This window comes from Gopherus evgoodei, chromosome 10 (genome assembly GCF_007399415.2).
Source record: "Gopherus evgoodei ecotype Sinaloan lineage chromosome 10, rGopEvg1_v1.p, whole genome shotgun sequence".
Lineage (NCBI taxonomy): Eukaryota > Metazoa > Chordata > Testudines > Testudinidae > Gopherus > Gopherus evgoodei.
In genome coordinates this window covers 74,715,074-74,741,203 of record NC_044331.1, presented here as the reverse complement: position 1 = coordinate 74,741,203, position 26,130 = coordinate 74,715,074, and the positions used below count along the sequence as shown (strand labels likewise).

Sequence of the window (26,130 nt, the reverse complement as noted above, 5' to 3'; positions counted from 1 at the left end):
GACAAAGTTGATTACTTGCAAGAGCCTGGTTTTATTACCTGGCTCCCGTCGTATGTTTCAGTTTCTAGAAAGCTAATACCCCTGTTACATGGCAGAAGGTAATATCTATTAACTTAATTGTCAATCTTCACTCTCCATTTTTTAAATCAAATGCTAGTAAAACATGTCAACCAAAAATAACCACAAACCCCAAAGCAGCCAGTTAATAAAACTAGGTTGGAAATTAGATTGTTGACCTGAACCCTGTGACAGAGGAGGATGATTTGGCCTCTGATTGGAAATCTGTTGGCAGCTGCTATCTCTGAACATCATTGATTTTCTGATCACTTTCCATTAAAAGACCTTGTTTTGCAGTTGCTTATAAGTTTCCCAAACTTTAACTGAAATCTTCCATGCTGGGAGTCTGCCTGCAGCTGATTTTTTTTTTAAGTTTCAGCAAAAATATTTCAGGCATTTCTCAGAATGAACTTAGAGAACTTTTTGTTTTGTTCATGTTAAAAAATTCATACAACTGTTTCACTGAGAAGTTTTAGTAATTTGGAGCAGGGACTCAGAATTTGGCAGCAGTGGTCACCTGCTGTCAGGGATTTGCCTTTTGCCATTCTTGTGAAAATCTGCCCACATTTGGATGAGATGTAAGCCTCTGAGAATTGCAGATCACATATGTTGCAATGACTTGTTAGTATTTGGCAGCTGAATTCTCTGAGGATTCTGCCTGCGCTGAAAATGCTTCATCCACTTAAAGCTCTGTGTTGAACAGTTTGAGCATACACCTTCCTCACAGAGCATGCTCCATCCCAGGGCTGAGCAGAATTTTCCCTATAATTACTCTTCCTCATTGTTGGGGTGCTCTAGTGCTGGGCACCAGAACTGAGAGCCAGGAGATGGTCTCTCCTAGTCTGTCAGTGCTCCCTGTGCTGGTGCCAAGGCAGCACAGAAAAAGATGCAGCCTGTCTGAAATAGAGAAGGTGATGAGCTGGTGGGGAGACTGAGACAAGAGCTGTACTGAAGATCTAAAGGTCACAAAGTTTTTGTGCTTGGTACAGGAGTAACTGGATGAAATTCTCTGCCCCATGTCATCCAAGAGGTTAGCTGATAAGATCTAATGGTCCTTTCTTACTTTAAAAATCTATGATTGAATTAACTTTGCTAATGCAAATACAGTATGGCTCCACATGATGAAATTTCTGATTTTAGGTTAGCTTTTTATAAAAATAGTATAGTACAGAACACATGCACACAACCTGCCTCTCCTAACATTAAAAAGAACATTAAGATTACAAAGGCAGGTGCTCAAAAATTAGAAAATTCCAGAATAAAGGTTGCCTTTACAAATGTGATTCATCTTCCTTGTGTTTATGCATTGTGATAATCTGTAATTACTTGATCACATACTATATTTTCCACGTTGGTTTTTTTTTGTATGTAACACAACAAATAATTTGCCCTCTAATTGGTCCATCTTTTTAATTGTTTAAATTTGAATGTCTTAGCTTGCATACAAAGATCCGTAATGATCAAGAGTCTCACTTTGCACCTGATTTCTTGAAACTGTCTTTCCCAGATGACATTTTTGCATGGTATGAATACAGAAAATGTTTGAATAGACAAGTTTAGATTACAGTGGTGATTTATCCTGGATATATAGCTAGCAGTGTAACTTTGCCAGTGGAAACATCTACTGCAGGCAGGCAAATCTGCTATTAGGGGGATTTGCATGGATGCAACTTATCCCAGTATCAGGCAGGGGTACAAATAGTGGCTTTCAGCATTTTTGCCTGTCTACAATGTAGGGGTTTACATTGGAGACTTGTCACTGATGGCTGAAATCCCAGAGTAGACAGGGCCTTAATACGTAGGTTTACAGATTCGTCTTTCTTGGTTCCCCTCCCTTCCTCTTTTGCTGCCACTGGAATGAATGTAGATCTTCAGTGTGTCTGAACCTGCCACATATGTGCATGTGGAGGATTTCAGTCTCTCTTGATTTCTCTGCACTGCTCCTTGTTCCCATTAAATCTTGGAAGTGCTGCCATCCCCCATCTGTCACGGGTTCTCCGTCTCATTCCTTTCCAAGTTGGGAGATTCAGATGGCTTAATTTGCTCCATTTTTGCCAAAGGTATAGTTTACTTCTGGTGCCATGTAATATGTGTGATATGTAGGAGTTCTGGTAAGACACTTTATTTCCTGGCCTTAGTTACAAGACCTGAGTCAGGGTTTCAAAATATTATATCCTTGTCATATGACAGGGGTTCATGTCTGCTGAGTCTAGTGAGTACTGTTACGGAATCACCACTAAGGATAGAGGAGGTAGTGGAAAGGAGAACATAATTGGTTTGCATGAAAGCAAATTTCCCTTGTCAATTGTAATTCTCTCTGCCTTACTCTTTTCTGTTTATTCCCACCCCAGCCCAGGACTTTCTAGGTAGACAATCAGCATTTCTTGTGAATTGGATCAGAGTCCCAGAGGCTGAAGCCTGGTTTTTGCAGATTGGAAATTAGAGAACTGAATAGCAAATAACCCATCAAGCTAGAGGAAAAGCAGTCTTTGCTATTAAATCTATTTTCCTTCAGATTATGGGGGCAAGTGAATTCAGCTCTCCACCATTTACTCACATCTGCTACCCTGTGACTCTCCTGCATGCAGCACTGGAAATAGGTGCAAAGCCTTTAACTTCAAAAACAGTGCTTACTCGATGTATTAAACTATGTCTCTCTCCTCTTCAAGCTCAGCTGTGTGAGCTAGCCTGACGTGTTCCATCCAGTAGAGGGCAGTGCTGCTCAGTGTATCAGAACCTTCTCCGCCTGCAGGCTGAAAGATTCATTTTCTGCCTCTTTTAGTCAGGAATTGAAATTCATTTACTTTCTTGAGTTTTAAAAAGTAAACCAAGCAGAATCTGCGTTCTTTGGTTATCTGGAATGTTTAGTCGGTTTGGCAACACTGTTAAGTGAATTCTGGGTCTTGAGACTATTTTTGGTATAAAATCACTGTACACCATCTACTTCCACTGTGCTGTAAAAAGACTCTCTTTATAGCATGCATTTTCCTATAGCATACGTGATCATTGGCCATATAAATAGAAGGAGCTGTGTCTTTAGGAGATGTTCTGTGGCATTTGGTACAGGCAGAGATCATTGAAATGCACTTTTTGGCAAACGCTTTTCTCAAGCAGGGAAATTTAGCTATCTTAGGATAGGAGATGTGGTCTCTTAGACCCTAAGGCTCGATTTGGTGTGAAGTGATGGGGCTGATGCCCCCTTGATTGGAAGGGGGTGAATTAGAGTGCAGCAGGTGCTTTATGTTCTAATGACTACAACTGGCTCTGCGTGCTTGACAATACACAAACCTGTAATAGTTCAGCTGTTGTAATGGACTGTGGCAGCCTTAGCCTATAGCAACAATCTTGTCTGCCTCTCTGTCATTCTTTTATTATGGTCATGTCTGGGACTTAATTGGTCAGGCACTGGCATGTCTATGTTCGTTAACTCTTCCCATTATTGTTTTAATTGTTTAGGACCCCTGATGATCTCTCACGGCAGATTGTTGCCCTGCAACAGAGGGAGCTTGTTCTGAAAGAGCAGAACTCTACCATCACAAACAGGTAGGTGCTGCCAACAAAGAATGTTGTGTTGCAGGAATTTGTTACTTGTAATACAAATAAACAGAAAATAAAAGGCTGCAATCCCAGATACTTTTTGTACTTGCTGCTCTTCATTTTGTCCTACTGCCTCCAAGAAATCTTCTGTACCATTGTCTTTACTATCCTGATGGTGAAGGTTACATTTGTGACTGTGACTTAAAGGAACGCCATGTATTTTGGAAGGGTCTTGGGGACTGGAGATATAGAAATGTGTGTGGAGCACTTTATCCATGCTTACTTCCTAGGCTGAAATGATTTCAGGGTGCAAATGGAATGTGAGCTGCTTTTCCAACCTTTCTCACCAGTAAAAGGGATATTAAAGCTAAACCGACCAGTCACCTGGATGTAGAGTAGGATTAAGAATCCTTGGATCCATGTGACTGTGATTAGGCTAGTAGAAAAGATCACTTCAAAGACTTGGAAATTTGTCTTGATGGGTGATGGGGAAAGACTTTGAATTTCTGGCTTCAGCTAGTGGCATTCTGACAGTAGACTACTCTTAGACATTCAGAGGAGCCTGGGTTACTGCACCTTCGGCCCTCTTCCTGAATTTGGGTTTGGGAGTGTTTTTTGCAAGCTAATTTGTTGTCATATTATAGCTGGTATAAAATTATCCAGACTCTGTCGCCATAACTGGACTGTATAGGCACTGTGATATTTTGCACTGATGTGGGAACGAGGGAGATATAACCAGTGCAACACTGCTTCTTGCCCCCTAATATATAGAACTGGTTTCAGAGGGACATGTCAATTCTGTTTTTTTGATTACTGAGTCTGGTCAAGCCAGGTTGGCCTGAGGACCAATATCCTGAGATTTCTGCAGGAAATACTTAAAGATCTGGTTCCTTGAAGTAAGTTGTTTGACTCCGTATCCGGCTAGATCATCTGGGTACGTCTTCACTACCGGCCGTATCGGCGGGTAGCAATCGATTTCTCGGGGATCGATATATTGCGTCTCATCTAGACGCAATGTATCGATCCCCGAACGCGCTCCTGTCAACTCCAGAACTCCACCAACGCGAATGGCGGTAGCAGAGTCGATGGGGGATCCGCGGATATTGATCCCACGCCGTGAGGATGGTAAGTAACTCGATCTAAGATACTTCGACTTCAGCTATGCTATTCACGTAGCTGAAGTTGCATATCTTAGATCGATCCCCTCCCCTAGTGTAGACCAGCCCTCTATATCAAAAGGCATGAATTGTATATTTTGCTTCTGACACTCAGAGAAGGTAAAGGATGTGTTTTCAGTTTGTTTAACCCTTCCTGGAGATATGACATGAAGGGAAAGAATTTGCTTTAACTTTGGAATTGCAGAAGTTGTTGTCTTGATTCTAGCATCCCACGCAGACTTAACTATACCTCATTCAGTAGTGGGCCTGTGATGACATCTTATCATTGATTGAACTCTTCTGTTGAGATTATTACTTATTTTGTAAGGAGCCACAATCATGCACCAGGACCCGATTGATCTCGACACTGTACAAACACAGAATAAAAATACAGTCCATTTCCCAAAGAGCTTACAAACTACGCAGTGACTTGAGTTCTTTGTTCTTGGACCCTCTCCGGAGACCTGCTGACTGTACCGTTACTGCTGCAGCCAAGAGTAAAAAAGTATATTTTGATGCAATACAACCTTTAGGTGTTTCATAAGAGGACTGAGCTTGTTTGCCAGGCTATATCTGTTTACTTTGCAGGCTGAGATGGTTACAGGTGGCAATATTTTTTAGCATGGCTGCTCGCTGCAAGAAGGAAATATGATTCTGCTGTTGAGTGTGCTCTCACCCTCAACCCATGTGCTCTCTCTCTCCTGTTTCCCAAGCCATTGTGTTTCCTTGAATCCACATGTCTGCTCTTGTTAGAAGCAATACCGCAACATGTAGCTAAAAGGTTTTTTGTGTTTGTGGCTGTGTGTGTTGCCAAGGTGTTGGCTGAGATGTCCAAGCAACAGACATGTCTGTGCCCTCCCTTACTAATGACATGCAGGATTCAAGCAGGGCAATAAAAGCTTAGTATAAATACTCTTTAAGTGCTACTGAAACTGTTTAGCTAGTTGTTAAAATTATTAACCCAGGGTAAACTCCCCTGGATGCAGCCAGCTAAATTGGTTCATAGTTTGTTGTCAAGAGGCTTAAAGGGGAAAGCCAATTTGATATCTTTTAAAAAACAAAAACAAATGACCAAAGTAAAAATAAAAGTGGTGGTGGCAATGTTTAACAGTTATTGATTTTGGAGGCTGCTGCTCACAGCCTGCCATAGAAAATGATTTTGTCTAATTTATTAATCGCCAGGAGGAATTTTTTTGTTGAGAAAACAGCTCTTTGGAAGTGCCTGTTCATGCTGGTCACAATTGGATCAATTTCACTTAAAAACAAAAACATGATCAAAATTACTTTTTGATTTTCAAAGGCGCTTTCAAATGAAACAGGCAGTAAAAACTGGCTCAGATTAAAACTTTAAAAATCTTCTAAGACACAATCCTGTGAGTTCAGTTTCTAAAACTGACAAGTTCTCCTTTCTTCTGTCTAACGTTTTACTCTGTCTTAAAATACAGGCAATCAGGCACGTTCTAAAATCTTCCATTACAGATTATTTGAAAGTTCCCAGGAGAAGATCATGAGTCTCTGACAGTAAAGTGCTTTTTAAGAAAGCAAATCTGATTTTTCTTTTTCCTTGAATGACATCCAGAATCAGCTGATTATCTATTCTTTTATTATTTGTTTCCTGTAGTGTCCAAAATGTGCATATGTAATACAATGGCCTGGTGTGTGTGATCATGACTCCCTCTAGTGGTTGGTCCCAATAATTATGCAGCCTTCTACTGTCTCACTACTAAAGTAGTTCTCTTTTAGCTTTAGTGGTAGGGTCTTGGGTTTTTGGTGCTGAAGGGTTTAGGGTTGAGCCTGCTGACAAATGTGTTACCTGCATATGCATAGGCCTATGAACTGCAAAAACATCAAGGAAGGCAGGTCCCTGTTCCAAAGAGTTTTGATGAGTTTTCTCAATAATTGCTAAGAGAATGATTTTGGGACCTCTGCTGCCTGGATATTTAGGAAAATCATGGCCAGAAGTCAGCATCCTAATCTCTTTTGGGTAGTGGAGCAGGAAATCACTTATAAGCCCAATTTCCATATTGTTATGGTGAGAGATCTGATGGCCTACAGAAGAAGGTTGAGTTTAAGGTGTGGTTAGTGATGAAATTACCTGCTCATGGATTTATTCCTCTTTAGTGTATCTAACTTTTTCTCCTTAGTACCATTGGTGTAAGAAAGGGCTTTAATAACTAACTGATCAGCAACATCCCACTTGGAGCATGGCAGCACTTTCCAAACGGCTTTTACTCATGTGATCCCATCTGCATATTCATTACGTCTGGATATGTTTGGTGAAGGTGCTATTTTGATGGTGGTAGCTTGTGTGAAATTTTACAATACTAGTATGCTCATAGTATAATTTTTTTCCTGATGCTCATAGTATAATTTTTACTGGTATTTTATTTTGATTGGGGGAATCTCCTCCCACTTTCCCTGTATACTGATTATTGTAGACATTTTTCAATTTGCTGTTCATCCTGAAATCGGACAAACAGCCCTCACTTTACTTTTAATGGAGAAGATCTGACTGCTAATGTAGTTGAGTATGAGCAGGACTGGGCTTCAGAAAACAAACCAGGCATGGAAATGATGGAATGGGGGTAATTTGCTACACGCGATCACATCTTCCCTGCAGAACTGGAGAGGAGATTTTGCTCTATATGGAGCCTTTTTTTGTTCGGTTTGCCCTGGGAGATTTAGAAAGAGGAGGGTGGAGAGGAAGGGAGAAGACATGGGTAAAATGTGTACACAATAGCATATTGCATCTCTGAGGAATGAACAGACCAAATCAATTTCACTTAGCACTTCCCTTGAATTTCTATCCCTCTAGTTCTATAGCAGGGGTTCTCAAACTGGGGGTTGGGACCTCTCAGCGGGTTGTGAGGTTATTACATGGGGGGGAGGAGTCACGAGCTGTCAACCTCCACCCCAAAGCCCACTTTGCCTCCAGCATTTATAATGATGTTAACTATATTAAACAGTCTTTTTAGTTTATAAGGGAGTAGCACTCAGAGGCTTGCTATTTGAAAGGGGTTCACCAGTAAAATGTTTTTGAGCCACTGTTCTATAATGCTCCTGTGGTGCCAGTGTTTCCATTATTAAAAAAAATAATAGGCCACTGTACCATAAAAGGTTATGGTAACATTACAGCGCTGGTTTAGCGTTGATTTTTCTGGCCTTTGGGAGTGTAAGCACAGCCAGTGCTTTGTGAAACTTGTTGTATGTCAGTATTTCAGGGAACTGTAGAGAATAGGTTATGATGCAAATCATATATATGACACTACCTAAGTAAATTGGGGCACTTGAGACACACAGAACCATAGGCCAGAATTTCCTGATCTGTGAATTTGTCAATTTTTTTTGACTGTGCGTTGATTTTTTGCTTGTCTGAATTATATGGAGTCTCTCAGAGGTTGCTAACATTTGCTAGGTAGGAGAGGAAAAGTCCTCCTCTAGTGGTGGTGAGGAGGAGAAGGAGAGGGTCGCTGCCACTCTTCTACTGGGCACATTAACTGCAGCAAAAAAACTACTTCAGCACTGCTGATTAATGTAGCAGAAAGCGCCATTAATAGCGCATGATGGAATCTCACCTCCATTTTGGAGCGTGTCGCTGTGAGTTGTGTAAATAGAGTAAATTATACTTTAGATGGCAGCAGCAGGAGGTATTGTGGAGCCTGGGTAGCTGTAGAATAAAGATAACAATCCAAAGGCTTAGAGGAACAGAGGATAATGAAGACTGCGTTGGGATCACTTTGATAGCTTGATTAAATGTAGCCTATGAGAAATTGGCCTTATTTAGGAGGAGCACTGTGTAGGTAATGAAAAAAGCAAGTTTAATTACTAGGCCCATTTAGCTACTGTGATTAGCTCCTTCCCTTTTCCTTCGCTCCTTCTGAGTACAAAATTAATGTTCTAGAAACATGTCAGTCATGGCTGCCTTCCATCGTAAGCATGTGCTGCGATAAGCTCCCATGCATGTCATCTTCAGGAGATAAAGGAGATGCAGAGAGATATCTTAGACTTAATACTACCTGACTCTTAGTGAGTTCAGTCAACCATTAAACTTTTTCCACTCTGCTTGTCCCCAACCATATTTTTTTAAACTCAGTTGGTTGCTCAGATGTTATGGTGATGATGAGTGCCAGAGAAGGGCCTATAAATCTCCTCTTCGTGTATTGCCCAGCAGTCTTGTGTGTTTATGAACAAGTGTCAGGGCATGTGTTGCTGCATCCTTGATACAAAGAAAGCACTAGAAAGGAAGGTAGCCCAAGTAAGTGCTGCGGAGGTGAGTTGCTTTGGAGAAAAGCTCAGTACTTGAAAGCTCTGAGCATAAAGATTTGCAGACTCACTATATTCTCTTTGAATAGGCCTCTGGTCATTGGCAGATCTTAAGCCACAGACTCCAAATATTGTTTGCAGCAGGTTTGCCTTGGTCTTCTCTTTTCCTGGAACCGAAGCAATTAGGTAGACATGCTGGTAGTAAGTTTAGAGAAGCCTTCCATTAAGAAGTCTATCCTATTGTTTGGCTCTTTTAAATAGCAGTTTCACCTACTCTCCCGATGTCACACCTTGATGAAATTACTTCTGCATATCTCTGCTACAAGAGACTCATAAAGTGCTTTGTGATCTGGGAACAGTTCTAAAACAGCTCAGTGGGAAAGAGGTGTGTGGACACTGACGAATGGATCAAATGTTTTTCTTTGAGTAAAAGCAGTTGTGTATTCCATGTAGGTGTGCGCACACCCAGCTCACCAGAGCAGGAAAACTTTGCCTAGCAGTACCTGGAGGGCCAATGCTCGTGGCCTGCAGCCCTACCCCTTCCCCATGCCGTATAAGGGTGGCACCCATTCAACCCCTTCAGTTCCTTCTCATCAGCCATGGATAGAGTTGTTGTGGTGTCTTCACCTCACACTTTTGGTCTCAATTTTCCTTGTATGTAGTAGTAGAAGTAGTACCTTAGTTTTAGTTCAGTGTTAGTTTGCTGCCTTATGTGATGCCCTCACCAGGGTTCAAGCATTGTCCATCAGGTAAGGTGCTGTCCCCCAATAGTGACCCTCACATGAGATGCTTGCTGTGTCTTGGCAAGACATACATTAAAGAGCGGTGCTCCATTTGTAAGTTGTTCACAAAGAAGACTCAGGTTGCAAGAGACTTGGGGATAAAGCATCACCTTTTAGAGCAGGCCATGATACTGAAGCCTTCTTCTGATCAGCAGTCGCCTTCGGATCTGGCAAGTGAACCCACTCCACACTCAGGTTCTGATGTTTCCCTGAAGATGAAGAGGGGTCGTTCCCCCTCCTGATGCAGTGAGAAGAAGGTCCCATAAAATAAGTTGGTACATTCCAGGGTTCAGGGAGACTCCTCCTCATCTTCTGAGAGAAGTGCTGACTGGCACTGTACTTCCTCCAGCATGTGGGATGGAGCAGGCCTGTCCAATTAGTCCCTGGTACTGTGACGAGACCAGCAAGAACCCATAGTGTTGACTCCAGTTCCGGCCATGGGGCATTTGTTGAGTCCGGTACTGATGACATTGGCACCAGCATCAACTGTGTCTGTGTTGGCAGCATACCAGGCGGCCTCAGGCCTGCTTTGCATCTCAGTCCCAGACTCTCCACTGGTTCAGAAGTTCTCTGGTGCCATGGCTTTTACCAGGACAGATGCCAGGAGAACAGACTCTCCATACATGGTGTTTAATCCTTACTGGGCTGGGAAAACAGGCCAGTAGCCCAACAGACTGAGCCACTGACTGCAGAAACCTAATGTTACGGTTGGATTCAGTTCAATAACAAGAGATGACAAATAGCTAGGCTTACTCAACCTTATGAATTCTAGTTTATTAGTCAAAGATGATTAGCACAGCATGCCACAGAAAGGAAGATCAATATGTTGCCACCTCTCTGGGATATAATAGTACAGCTGGCCAACTGACTCAGAAGCTGAGCTGCACTCTACCTCTGTATATACTAGGGTTGAGGGTTTTCACCATTTCTGAGCATTACTTCTTATCGTTATCTTCAACATGTTTTTCAAGACTCTTTACAAGGCTTGCACGGACCTTCAGTAAACATGACAAAGTTTGTAATCAGTTGATTATCTTGTTTTGACTGTTCCAGAAGTCAGCAAAACCTTAGAGACCTACTTCACAAGTTATAGCTTGGGGCAGGTCAACAAACGACAACAAAATTTTGTCTTGTCCTTGTTTTGTGTCTTTACCCAAAACTGAAAATGCAGTACTTCACATCTCTCCTTCGTTAAACAGCTTAATGTAAGTGAAGAAGCATTTGGTGAAAAGCTGAACATGAAAAAAATTAGTAGATACACAAAAACATATGTTCTATATATAATATTGTATATGATATTGGCTAACACTGTAAACCTTCCAAAATTTCTCTTATCTGGCTTCATACATATTTGCAGTAACAGAATACCTAAAGACTAGTCGGTTAAGTGCATTTCTCAAACCTTGTTGTATTCTCTTGCTACATACAGAGCAATCATCATCCAGAGGTTACAGCCCCTAACTGTAGTACAGTTTTAGTTATATAATTCAGCATTCTAAATATAATATACTGTACTTATTCACCATTGGCTACTTTCTTATACTGATTACATGACTTCTCATTTTTAATCACACTTATAGCTACAAGAAGAAAATTCCATGATTTGATTAATACATTTTGCTTGTCAGCTGAATGCATCTATTTTCTATTAGCTAGCAAAAAGCAGTTTACATTCCTGGTTAATAATTCTGTTTGTGAGAGCTGTTTTCCTAATATATTCTATTTATAAGAGCCAGCTCCACAAACCTTGATTACGTCCTTTCCTTCTCTGGTAACTACCCCTTACAGCATTTACCAATGTCTATAGCTAAATCTTCACAAGCTGTGTGTTTCCGTTTTGCCTTTGACCTGTGTACAAACACCATGGTCCCTGGGATTAGTTCAGTCAACACTAGTGTGTCTGTCTGAAAGTGTTCAGATGTGAGACTCCTATCACGTATTTCCAGAACTTTTTAAGCATGGCTAGAACCTTGGGTCTGTGTCTCGCTTCTTTTCCAGGTAAAGCCACAAGATGGATTTTTCTTCTTGGCTCATGCTTCCCATTGTGTTGGTTCTTTCATCTCTTCTCCTGGAAGTTCCCAACAACACCAGGAACAGAAGTGCTGCCAAGCCAGGGTCCTTGTTACAGTCCATAAGCCCATATGGCTCTTCTGGCTTCATTTTAAACCTCCTTAAGACTCCTCTTTAGAGCGTGCATTGAAAAGGAAGGAACGTTAGAAGGAAGAATTGTATATTATTTAGCCCATTGGCATCCTAAATCTGGAGTTGAGAATCCATCACATTCTGCATGTTCATCTGAGCTTGTCTACTTAAGACAGATCTTTGATTCAGAAGAGGAACAGGAATCTTTTTTCAACATTTTTGTCACTTTAACAGAATTTAATGCCATCTTTAACTCTTTATCTTCCTTCTGGTTTCAGTGAGGACTTCCAAGAAATAGTGATGTATTTAGCTGAGGGTTTGGACATTCTAGGTGCTGTCATCCAATAAAAGCTTCACAAACACTTGTCATTTTGGAGACGTGATATGGACCCTGCAACAAAGATGTGATTGATATATATATTTTAATTCCAACATCCTTCCCTGATGTCTTTGGTCTTTGCTCTGGCAGCCAAGTCTATGGGTGGAAGATATCCTAAAACAAATCTGAGGACAAAGCATCCAAGAATCCTAAATGCTGGGGACGGTCTTTCTTCCCATCTATTCTTTCCTGTAAGAATTGTCAGTTGGTCCAACAGTGATGGCATGACACAACTTACATTTTTGGAATAAACTCTTCGCTGTTGTGGATTTTCACTCTGACCCTTCCAGGCATGCTATGAAAGTGAATTTTTGGGGATCTAGGATTTGGCCAGACACACATGGTATGCAGACTACAATACCTCTGAAGCAACAGTGTGTTGTATTGCCTCTGCTCTTATGATCAGGAAGCATTCTTAACTTGGAACCTTCAAAATATCTGAAGAACCAAAGTAAAGGTGCTAGGAAGTCCATCAGTCAGAATGCTATCATCTTGAGCAGATTGAAACCATAACCAGTTCTTATGTGGAAGAGTAGGATGTCTTTGTTTAATCTATTTCCTGTTCTTTCCTCACCTTTTTCTTCATCCTAAAGAACGTAACAAATAGTGACTTTATTTCAAGAAATCTATTTTAAATGGAAAGTTCCTTTTAGGGGCATTGAGGAAAGGACTCCTTCCTACTTGAACATGCAGCTTTCTGTGAGGAAGATGATTCTGAAAATACGGCTGATTAAATTATTTTCCTTCCCAGAGTGCTCAGAAGACTTCTGTTCCGTTGGCGCTCTAGCATCACATTTCTTCATGTCTGTCACAGGCTCCATTTGTGTAAATCAGATGTGTGTGATTTACTGATTTACTCTCTCAAAGAACCTGCTCTCTCTGGTTTTGTGTATGTGTATCGTAAACAAACCAACCACTTCAATGAAAGCAAGGGATAGAGAGGCTGCAAATTCCACAGGAAATGCCTTTGAGTTAGGCAGCAGGGTTTCTTTATAAACAACAGTGAGTGAATTATAACAAGCTGGGAGCTGTCCATCTCCTCAAGTATTAAGTCAGATCCGTGTCATAAACCATCATCCACTGTCTGTTTTCCTCACTTCCTTGGATGTCCCAGAGAATGTCTGTTACGAATATAAGTGGAGCCTGTCAGACTTTCTCCCCTAATCTTCTTTAGGCTTGGACAGAAGTTTAATTACAATGAAATGTCCTTTATCTAAAGGAGGAAAAAGTGCTGGATTTTTGATAGTTTCTGTAAGTTATTTTGCTATCAGGAGAAGCAGTTAATGTGTCATATGGGCTTTAGGACAAGGACAGGCTTTTGTTTTTCTTTCTATCCATCTATCCATCCATCCTCACTCTGGTGTGGTTTATGTGTGGATGTGTGTACGCACATTTACGTAATACTAGACTAATGTTCACAGCACTTCAGGGTGGTATTAAATACTTCCCAGCATGTTCTGCAATTATATTTATGAAAAGACTCCAGTTTATATAAAGTTTTGCGCAAACCCACCCTTTTTCTAAAAATGTGCACAAAAGAGCCACTGTGGACCTGAAAATAGTTGTCTCTTTAAGAAACGACCAGCCCACTCTTCTCTCAGCAAATACATTCAGATTGTAAGCTCCGTGGGGCAGGGTTCTGTCATAGTATTTGTCTCTAAAGTGCCATGCTTAACAATAGTGCTGTAGAAATAATAAATTGTACCTTTTTCATTTCCCCCTTATCCTACATTGGTCCCTGCAAGGAGGCAAAAAAGAACCATTAAGGCCAGTATAAAGGCACTAATCTCCTTCCACCTCAGTAGGTTTCCTTTGTCCTAGAATCATAGACATCAGCCCCAGATCGTGGCTCATCATACTCATCTTCATTGTTCCCCCCTCCTTTTTTTTTCTCTCTCCTTTGAGCTTGATGCAAAGCATGTTCAGAAATCCTAAAGAAAACAGCTGGAACGATGTGATAAGTTTATCCTAATGGTGAGTTTAACTCTAAGAAGTGAGTGAAAGTTCATAAAATGTCACAATAACTTATAACAACACATGTTGCAGGGGCAAAGGTATGAATTAGTCCAAACCAAAAGGCCTACTGATATCATTCAAGGACTGTGTTAAGATTACGTCTCGTTAACAAGAACTGTGTGAGTCTGAAAATCAATGAACCAGAATTGGTGTGTTGGAAATAAAGTCTAGTTGGTGGGCAAAATAATAATGGGATGGGCCATTCCACCCATCACTCCCTTTCGGGGTCCCTTGAACAAAAGACTTGGGAGAGAAAAATTGGCTACTGGAGCGCGCTTCATCATCATGCCAGCCACCCCCACTGTCTTCTGGGACCCCGGGACTACTTCATTCTAAGAGATGTCTTGACCAGACTGGCCTGAAAGACCTCACCACCTCTACTGACTCGGGCTGAATCCCAATCACCACTTAGTATGGAGACTTTGTCTCCTCTGCTGTTTCTTATTCTTCCCTACTTTATTTCTTCTCTTTCCAATTTCTCCCCTTTTTTCCTTCTGTCTGATAAGCATTTGTCTTAGCTAGCATGGATGGTGTATTTTGCAACATTGCTATATACCAAACTCTGAACCTTGTTTAAAACTGCTTTATGTTAGGGAGTTTCAGGGTCATGTTAACATCTTTGGCTGTAAGGGACCATATATTCCTTCAAAATTAATACAGCCCCTGGTCCACCCCCGCCCCAGCCATGATTGGGGCCCCATTGTGCTACCCACCGTAGAAGCACATGAAGACATAGAGGATCATGCCTTGAGGAAATAGTGCTAGGATAGCTGAGAGTGGCCACTGTTGTATTAATTTAGATGGAATATATGGGCCAAAGGTGTTAATGTAACTCAGTCCCTGTCCAACGCTAAGCAGTGTTAAGCAAGGGTCGGGATTTGGTATACAGAGACCTTAGCATGCTTAGTAAAGTGGCAAACATGCCATTAAGTGCTCTGGTTTCCAGTCATGGTGGATAATCAGCTGACCAAGAGCTTCCAGTGTGCTGCTGTGGCTAAAAGAGCTAATACAACCTTGGGATGCAGCATTGGGAATCTCAAGTAGGAATAAAGAGCTTATTTTAACTCTGTATTTGACACTGGTGTGACTGCTGCTGGAATACCATGTCCGGTTCTGGAGCTCACAATTCAAGAAAGATGTTGATAAATTGGAAAGGATTTGGAGAAAGCCATGAGAATGATTAAAGGATTAGAAAACATGCTTTGTAGTGATAAACTCAAGGAGCTCAATCTGTTGAGTTTGAAGAGAAGGTTAAAGGGTGACTTGATTAGTTTGTAAGAACCTACATGTGAACAAATATTTAATAATGTGCTTTTCAGGTTAGCAGAGAAAGGTATAATGTGATCCTATGGCTGGAAGTTGAAGCTAGAAAAATTCAGACTGGAAATAAGGTGTACATTTTTAATGGTGAGAATAATAAACCACTGAAACAATTTACCAAGAGTCACGGTGGATTTTCCATCACTGACGATTTTAAAATCAAGATCAAACGTTTTTCCAAAAGATATGCTCTAGGAATTATTTTGGGGATGTTCTATGGCCTGTGCAATGTAGGCAATCAGCCTACAGGTCCCTTCAGACCTTAATCTATGAATCTTTTGACCTTCCATTAAAGATACAGACAAGAGAAAAAACAGTTAAATCATTTGAAATGTAAAAGTATTAAATAAGCCTTTCATTTTAACATCTCTTGTTCCTTTTCCTTTGAGCTGTAGAAAGCTTTTAGAAGAAAAGAAAATTCCTTGTACAAAGTCTCATAGATGGTGGTAACTATATTCGTTTTGGAGAAAAGAGAAGAGAAAAAAGTTAACAGAACTGGACAGAACTGTTGCTGCCACTGCTGTTAGTCTGATCCCGCTTCCTAGAAGATGAAGCAAGAAAAATAACACACAAGAAGGGAGAGGAGAACAGCAAAAATAAAAATTGCAGCTTCTGTCTCCGGTGTCTCTCTTGCAACCACACAGCTGGAGAAACAGAGAACTGGCATGTGGTCTTACCAGCCACTCCGAGACCTGGCAAACTTGTACCAGCATCTAACTATTTAGGGTATTGCTTTTAGCTCCCTCTTTGGTCACAGCAGCAAAGAGTCCTGGGGCACCTTGTAGACCAACAGACGTATTGGAGCATGATCTTTCGTGGGTGAATACATGCAAGTGGATATTCACCCACGAAAGCTCGTGCTCCAATACGTCTGTTAGTCTATAAGGTGCCACAGGTCTCTTTGCTGCTTTTACAGATCCAGACTAACATGGCTACTCCTCTGATCTTTGGTCACAGGCTCACAGCAGTGCTGTAAAATATAAAGTCTTGGCCTGCTAAGCCATACACTTATTAAACAGATGGCAAAAGAGGAGAGAGAGGAGAGAGAATAAGGTAGGCAAGGAAAAGGACACATAAGATGGGGGACAAGGGCAAGTGTGGGGGGAGAGCGATAGTTTATCAAACCAGATGGTGTTTGGGATTTAGCCAGAGCGGGTGGAGGTGATGGTGTCATTTGAGTTTCCATTTCTTTGGCCTGGTCTGGTCAGGATATCTCTCAGAATCAGGACAGTGAAGTTGCAATGGTATTAGAGTGCATCCCATGGTCCCAGAAGATGGTGGATGTGGTGGATATGATTGCACCTTACTTGTCTCTCATTTTCAGTCTGCATTCGTATTCATCCATCTGTTCTCTCCCTTTTTCTTTTTTTTATTTTAAGAACCCCGAAATCCAGACTCATTGTTTAGTTCACCAATTTTGGTCCATTAATTTCTGGTCTCAGGCTTCTCTTGTTTACTAGATATGATATTAACACTGTTCTTGAGTTATATAAGTAGGCATTTTTGTTTGGACTAATTCAGTCTGTGTCCTTTTTCACCTTTTCTCATCAATGCTTGTCGTTGTAAGTTGTTGTGACATTTAATGAACTTTCACTCACTTTTCATAATGGAGCTCACATTAAATTTGTAGGCCCAGTTATTACAACTGAGGGTCATCTGGATGTTACTGCCATATAAATATTAAGTAATAAAAGGAGCTAGACCTGATTCCGACAGTGTCTTGCGTTGTACCAGCCGCAGGAAAGTGGGGAGAGGGTGACAACAAATGATCTATGTTAAGATCTTCTCACAGGGACCAACTCTCGTCTTCTCTTCCAATTCTCTTACACACTAAGAGGGAATATGAGCAAATTTACTATTAGGATGAGGATTTTTCTCATGGTACGTTCTCTCTGAGGCCAATCTCCTTCCATTAATTTTCTACTTGTCTATACTGTAGAGATCATTGCCCTTTATTCCCTTGTGGTCTCAGCACTTTTCATGGAAATCTTCAAATGCAAAACCAGTAGAACCAATAAGGATGGTTCTTACGTTTCTTATGCAATGCCTCTTTTCAGAGATCAGAGCATTGAATGGGAGTTAATGTAGTTCTGCAGCTCTTTACTTTGGTTATTTGTGATTACCTAGCAAAATTCTTTGTAAAAGCTGATTTTTTTTCCCACTGTGATTCTCACATTTTGTTCTTAATTATCCATGTTCTGGAAGTTTGTTGATTGAAATGGTATGGGTCCACTGAGTCTTTATTCTAGCCTCTTGTGGCTCTTATTTTGTTAAAATAGAGTGAATGATGACTTTTATGAACTAGTGCACTTCTATATGAAAGTATGTCTGCCCAGCATTTACCTGTGCTATGCCTGGTTCAATCCAGTGTCCAAATCCCTTGCCTTCATGAGAATAACATTCACTAGGCCCTAGATGAAATACACTGTTAAAATTGTTCTGGAATTCCTAGAAACTGGAAATGATATTTAGAGTGAAATCTTCCTTCTTTAAATTACTTCTCTCTTCCTTTTATCCATTTCTTATTGCCCCATTTTGGTTATTACCATTGTTTTTGAATAACTATGTGTGATGATCAACCTAATGATTAACTCTGAGCTGATGAGGGAGAGGAAGACTGTCCCATGGCCAAATCATCTTTGATGCATGAGTACAAAAGGAGACATTACAATCCCCTGCTACACAGCAGGCAACAGCACAAAAAAAAAAAAAAATTGGCTCTGAAACAGCACTAAAATGTAAAGTATTGATTTCAGCCTGTCCCAGCTTTGTCTAGAGCTCTTCGAATTGCAGTGACTTAACTTTCAAACTGCCGAAGGGGTTCTCTTTTATTTCTCCAGCAAAGTTGCAAAGTAAATTCTGGGGAGTTTTATGTGAACTGCAAATGAAGAGGCCCTTAGGTTTGGTTACTACTTGAAAGTTAGGCTTGGAAGAATGGACCTGCGGATAGAGCAGTGGACTGGGATCCAAGAGATTTCCTGGCCAAACCAAACTTCTGTGCACTCTTGAGCAGGTCACTCAATCTACATTGTGCCTCAGTTCCTCATATATAAGGGAAGTAGTATCCCCATATCTCACAGTGATGCTGTGATGATAAATTCATTAGTGATTGTGAAACACTCAGATGTGATGGTTGTGAGGGCCATATAAATTAAAACAAATAAAAACCCAACTCCTCTGCTGCTTATCTAGTCTGGACCTCACTACTTAACTTTTTAAAAAAAGTAAATTAAATAACTTAATTCATATCTATCTTCATAGAATCATAGAATATCAGGGTTGGAAGGGACCTCAGGAGGTCATCTAGTCAAATCCCTTGCTCAAAGCAGGACCTAATTCCAACTAAGTCATCCCAGCCAGGGCTTTGTCAAGCCTGACCTTAAAAACATGTAAGGAAGGAGATTCCACCATCGCCCTAGGTAACCCATTCCAGTGCTTCACCGCCCTCTTAGTAAAAAAGTTTTTCCTAATATCCAACCTAAACTTCCCCCACTGCAACTTGAGACCATTACTCCTTGTTCTGTCATCTGAGACACTACCACTGAGAACAGTCTAGATCCATCTTCTTTGGAATCCCCTTTTAGGTAGTTGAAAGCAGCTATCAAATTCCTCCTCATTTTCTCTCCTGCAGACTAAATAATCCCAGTTCCTTCAGCCTCTCTTCATAAGTCATGTGCTCTAGACCCCTAATCATTTTTGTTGCCCTCCACTGAACTCTTTCCAATGTTTCCATATCCCTCTTGTAGTGTGGGGCCCAGAACTGGACACAGTACTCCAGATGAGGCCTCACCAGTGCCGAATAGAGGGGAATGATCACATCCCTCGATCTGCTGGCAGTACTCCTACTTATACAGCCCAAAATTTCATTAGCCTTCTTGGCAACAAAGGCGCACTGTTGACTCATGTCTAGCTTCTCGTCCACTGTAACCCCTAGGTCCTTTTCTGCAGAACTGCTGCCTAGCCACTCGGTCCCTAGTCTGTAGCAGTGCGTGGGATTCAGTGACTTATATAACCGAGTAAATTAAGACTAGGATGGTACCCGTAATTCTCAAACTCTTTTTCCTTAAGTGTTCAAGGCAGCACACTTGAACGGTCACAACTAGATTGTGTAACTCTTTGTTTGATCATTTGTACTGGGCTACGTGTGGTACAGTTTTCTTGAGCAGCAGAGAGATTCTGAAGTGGGACAGTTGAGAGACGGCAGAGCGTCTGTGTCGGCTTTATGCTTGCACATACCTGGATATCATGCCTGCAGTTGCTTTAATGCTAGCTGTACAGATATCTTGGACTTTGAGAAGCTTTTCAGGATAGTGTGCATTTTAAATAGGGGAATGATGACTTCCTAATGGGTTGTGAAGAATGGGGAAGGGGGAAGAGTAATAAAGTAATTCCAGAATGTGCTGAGTTACTTTGCAGAGATAAATGTCTGTGATCTGAAGGTTTTTAGAACTACTATAAAGCACCCATCCATGGGAAGGACTGGCTTCATAATATTATGTCTAAAAATAGATTGTTTTAGCTAGGGTGTCTCAAAGTATTTAACAATAATTGTGTGTAAACTTCATGTTCGGCTCTGTAGTTAATAGCTTAATCAGTTCCCATCTAAACTGTACTCATGCCAGATCCCTGGTGTGTACTAGAAACTCAGACTTACGGACACCTCGGGAATGGAGATTGTCCGTAACTCTGAAGTGGTCCATAACCCTGAAGATGTTACGGACTTCAGCCTCTGGGGGAGTTGGGGCTGCAGCCACAGGAGGAAGGGGTGGGGGAGCTGTGGCCCCAGGGGAGTCGGGGCTTCTGACCCTAGGCAGCACCAGGGCTTAGGGCTTTAGACTTCGGGAGTGTGCTGGGGCTTGGGGCTTCAACCCCGTGGCTCCGTTCCTGGCTTCAGGCCCACAGCCCTACTCTCAGTTTCAGCTAGGGTGGTGGTGGGGAACACGCTGGGGCTTGGAGCTTTAGTTATAGGGGAAGTGCTGGGGCTGAAACTAGCTCTCCCCTCGTAGCTAAAGCCCCGAGCCCTGGTGCCCCATGCGGGTCTGAAGCTGGGAACGGAGCTGTGGGCTGAAGCCCTGAGCCCCAGTTCTCCTGAGGATCAGAAGCTCCCACACACATCTCTGACCATCCCTCACAGCTGCAGCCCCAACCCTCCCTGCGCAGCTGAAGCCATGAGTTCCAGGGCTAAAGTCCCTAGGTAGCACAGTATATGTTGTTTGGTGGAGTGTCGTGTCTGTCCCAGATCCCGCCCCTAGTCTCTGCTGCCTGTTTGACTTCTGGTTTCACAGTGTGTCCGTAACTCTGGTGTTCGTATCTTTGAGGTTCTACTGTCAGGCTTGCAGCCTGATATTAGGAATGCTTGAAATAGTACGGCTCATTATATACACTTGTATATAGTATTTGGAGACCATAGTGTAATGTACAGTGTGGAGCAAATATGATAAAACATAGATGATGTGCAATGGTATTTTTAGTCAATTGTAAATGTTTTCCTAATGCCATAGTTTACCAGTCTGTACAAAAGACCTATTGCCTGAGAAGTTTCATTTAAAAAAAAGTAGGCCGTCTAGTTTTTAGCTGTTTATGGCAAAAAAACAAATGGTCATAAATTGCAAAAAAAAAAAAAAAAAAAAAAAAAAAAGCTGAATATTTGCTGCTCTGAAACTTAAATGACTAAATAGATGTGCATAATTTATTTGAGCATCTGGGCTGAAAACTTGCATACCAAGTTTCAGTTCAGTTTGATCAACAATGGCTGAAAATTGGGATTTATAATGGAAATGCTGACTGATCTGAACCATGTGTAAGCTAAACCGATGCCTGAAAAACCTTTTTATTGTGCAGTGCTGATTGTTAAATACATTTTTTTCTGCTTTAATTGCATTTTTCCACACTCTGCTTAATCTAGGCCTTTTCAAGTCTAGTTGTTTTAGTTATACTTCAGATTTAAACTCTGATTTTCATGAATCTGCATAAAACTTGTCAGGTGACTCATGATACTTCTAAACAGGAAGATTGGCCTGAAGATGTTTCATGCCTTACTTACCCCGTTGGTGGTCGAAAGAACAGCAGCTGGAATGTAACCGTTCTATTGCAGTAGCATGCTCTTAACAGAAGATGGTGCCTTCAGCCTTTGCAGGTGTTTTCTCCCTGCCCCCATTATTTTTTGTCTAGCATAGCCAGAATGCTGTCACTAGGATTATAAATTCTGGAGCCAATTAGACAAAAATATTACAAATAAAAGGAAAAAACCCAAAAAATGGGAGAATATCTTGATGTGCATATGCCTGTCTCGGAGAGCTCTTCCTGGGGAGTGCTCGAATGTGGCCTTTCACCACAGCTCTAAAAAAACTTCCATTAAAGCATGAGGCACTCTTAAGGCATCTGTTAAACTAAGCAAGAGTTAGCTGGAGAAAGTCTGGAGTAAGGGCAAGACGGGCAAGGAAATCTCACCATGATAGCTGAATGTGTGAAGTAGACTCTATTTCTAGGGTCTTTGATTAGGAATTGTAAGGATCCTAATGGGTGTATTGGTGCCTTCAAGATATTTCCTCCCTCCACCACTCATGAGATCCAGTACTGTGGCAACTTTAGTTGGAGGATGACAGGGTAGGTCACCCTTGAGAGCCCATCACACCTCTTCCTAGTTTATGTACTGGCATCACAGGGGAGCAATATGGTGACGTAGTTAGTTCCTCCTTTTCTTCTTAATTACAAGAAAAGGAATTTTAGGAGGTGGCAGTGCTCTCATACTAGTTCTTTGTTGCTTGGCCCTCTGGTAGAGTACTGTTTCTTGGATGGGATCCCTAAGATTTTCTAACTGCTCTCATACTTCTGCATACATTTGGCATTCCCTGGATTGTGTGCTGCTTTGGCTGTGAGTTTACTGGTGACAAGGCTTGTCACCTTACCGTTTTTCCAAGACATGTGCTCAGGGCTACAGTTCTTCATCTCCAATCTTTCATTTGTTACCTTTGTGTGCTGCTTCAGGGGGGATTTGCTGCCTTTTTTTTGTGTTTTAGCCTTGGCAACAGGGGGATGGCTTTATAAAGTAAAGCTGTAGACGCAGTGCAGTGATCAGCTTCCATGTGCATCTCTTCTTCTGTCTTTTGGAATGATTGGTTGGCCATCTTGGGAACCTGTCCTTTGTTTCTGCCATGAATATTTTTACCCAAAGTTCAATACTTACTTAGCCATAAATTTCATTGTCTGCAGATTAAGGAGGAATTGCTGGCAACTGGTCAAGTTATTTTGCTGCAGATGGATGTAAACTCTTTCCTCTGGGTGTCTGGAACCGAAAGATTGCATTTCTTTTTCAGCATTGTAGTGGGACCTGGCATTTCAATTCCGTTTTAAGTCTGGATGGCTGGTCAGAGTTCACAGGCCTCATAGATCATTAGAGCTAGGAATAACATTCTTGAAAAATGTAATTCCATTCCATTAATATTTATGTACTGTTTATACATATTTTCTATGTTAATATTTAAAAGATTATTTACATATTCATAGGTCTTTTAAATTATTTTTTTTTTGTTAAAGGAGGTGTAAATGGGTAAAAATATGAAACTTTTTAGTCAAGCAAAAAAATCAAATCCCCATGAATAAAATAAACTTCGGATAGCTTTTATGTTTCTTAGCCAGGAACAAGATTTTGAAATACACGGGGAAATGTCTGGTTTATTTCTGTTTCTGGTATCTGCATATGAGGAAGTATCAGACCCAACCAGTACAGTTGCAGGACATATATTAAAAAAAGAAAGTGAATGTTCACATTTTAAGACACTGTCAGAGTATAACGAATTTTGAAAGGGCTCCGTTATCAAAGATGTCACAAACCCGTATGATAACTGTAGTAAAACCCCCTTTCCTTACTCCTGCCCCCTCTGAACATGCCATGGAGTATTGTATTAATTGACTCCTGGAATTCAGTGATGATCTTACTTGTCTTCGCCAATTCCAAGACCAGAAGTCCTCCCATAGCCCCACATCTTGTATATGGCAGTGTAGTTCTGCTTGGTTCCCTTCCAGATGAAAGCTTACCCATGTGCCATTGATGGTATAATTGTAGTACAGGTTATCTGACTGGGTCACCCCTCCAAATGTAATGGTTAAATTTGCTCAACCATGTCTTGTGCCTTGTTTATCTAGCACTCTCTGGTTTTTATCGCAATCTTGCACCAGTGTTTATTCGAGCTGGTTGACCCAGATGGACTTTGATTTCATTCAGAAAGGAGAATCCCTCTGTCTAGCAGAGCATCCATGAGGCAGGTACAACATGTATCATGGTTACACTGAGGCCATCTATACACACATAACTTGGTTCACTGACTCAGAACTGATTAGGAGAGCTGTAATTTAAGGGTCTAGGACTTCAATTTTGTATTAGCTAAAAATATTCTTTTCTTTATTGTCAATGAAATCATTTTTTATCATATTGTTTGACTTATCTCCTCTGGGCACGCAGCTGCAGCAGCCAGCCTGAATCTGCCATCACAATGACTGTTGAGTGAGTCTCGCTTCGTTTGGCTGAATGTATTCTAAGGGTACGTCTACACTACAGGATTATTCCGATTTTACATAAACCGTTCTAAACAGTTTGTATGTTAAATTAAAAAATATATACTTGTGCCTGTAAATCTTTTATCTACACTTGTTACATGTAATACCTAAGATGACTAGTTGAAAATGTAGGTTAAAAAAAATAAATATTTTTCCCCCAGTTTAGTTTGTCTGTTTGGTAGCACTGTGTATAATCAGGTTCACTGTTTCAGCTTTCAAGTCACAGTCAGGGCCCTATCTTGTTTGCGACTCCTATCATGTGATTGTAAAACCACAAAAATTACAAAGGGGAATTGGGCTGGAATAGTACCTGAAACTACTTTTTGAAAAAACTGATTAAATTTCATGTTGATGGTGTTCCTGTAAAAAGTTTTGTTTTGCATGGATTGGGAGTTGAACTAGGAAATGCCTTGCTGCAAGAGAAAACAAAGTATAAGGCTGTGTCTACACTGCCACTTTCCACACTAAAACTTGAGTCATTCAGAGGTGTGAAAAAGCTACCACACCTCGTTCTGGGTGTTTATTTTTTATTGCCAGGAGAGCTCTCCATCAGCTATAAAGCGTGACTACACTGCCCATGTCATTGCAGTACTGCACTGTAACATGGGCAGTGTAGACTTACCCTGAGTTATGCACTCTCTTTAAACTGAAGTGCTGCTTCCTGCATTGGTTTGTCTGCCTATAGAATGTACATTCAGAGGCTCATTTTTTTTGAGAATGTTGTTAAAAAATGTTTGTTCTGATAACTGTAAGGAGAAGCATTGTCCTATGGAGGAAGGGGATCAGGTTGTATCATTCTATAATGTTTCAGGGGTGTGGGTGGGGTGTTAAAAAGTATCAGAGGGACATAGCTGAATTAGTTGGGCATCCACACATTAATTCTAAAAAGCCAGAGTAAGTGTGAAATGATTCCAACCCTACTGTGAAATTAGTGTTTTAATGGCAATCTTTCATTTACTATGGAATGAGAAAACACAAATAGTGGTTCAGGTGTCCTTGTAAGTTTACAGCAGACATTCTTCAGTTCTTGTAGGATCTTGTAGCTTGTAGCTAAGGAATGTTTTCTCTTTATCTTATTAAAAAAAAATCTAAAAATATCACCTTCTCTAAATTAGTGAAGAAGTAAAATCTGGAGTAGCCTTTGGGAGAATAAAGCTGGATGAGGTTTGAGTAGTCTCCCTCCTCCACTCTCTGAGGCTTTTCTTTCAGTTTTGAGTGAGAACTTGACTAAAGATGGAGCTGTGGGAGCAGCTCATGAATAGTGAAGCTGTTATCCAGACTGACAGGAGTGTAGTATCTACTCCCTGAAAATCTGGCAGTGCTGGTCAGATGTTCTCTGACTGCACTGGTATTGAGAATATAAAGTGAGCGACTCTGTTTGTGAGATATCTTTGTTAACTTGTATAGACTTCCGAAAGAATTCTTCATGTGCTTGAGAATTTGTCAGTTCAAGAGGTCCAAACTTTGATTTACCCATGGGTTGCCTGATGAGTATTAACCTGGATCAAACCAAGGAGTTAATATAGAATTCGCACTTCTGATCTGGAAGCGAGCGGCCAAGCTAGTTTTTAATTCTATTCATTGCACATATCAGGCCATCCAACAGGCTCTTTAAAAAGTACAGGTTCCTTCCTTCCCAGTAGTCTCCACTATATGAAATGTACAGGAAACACTGGTTGCCTTAAAAGTTACGTACACAGTGTGGTCTGAGAAGCATGTCCTGTCTGGAATACTCTTGGGTTTGAAAGACTGACATCTTTAAATAAGAAGCCTATACTCGCAACCAAGCCACCTTGGATGAAATCCAAAACAGGCTTTCACTCCACTGTCATTGCAGAGGTAGCAGTTGAGCACGGTGAGTATACTCTCGTTCAGTAACAATTTCTATTGTTTCAAATTGGGATAAACCATTCAGCTAACT

General features: G+C 41.0%; 1 protein-coding gene across 4 annotated transcripts in view; it reads left to right on the top strand.

Annotated features, from left to right (window-relative positions):
- MAD1L1 (mitotic arrest deficient 1 like 1) overlaps window positions 1–26,130 on the top strand; it is a 558,561-nt gene that overhangs the window by 58,076 nt on the left and 474,355 nt on the right. For all 4 annotated transcript variants that reach the window (XM_030577083.1, XM_030577082.1, XM_030577084.1 and 1 more), the window contains exon 10: window positions 3,514–3,600. In XM_030577083.1, the coding sequence (XP_030432943.1) occupies window positions 3,514–3,600 (87 nt within the window). The remainder of the gene's footprint in view (window positions 1–3,513; window positions 3,601–26,130) is intronic.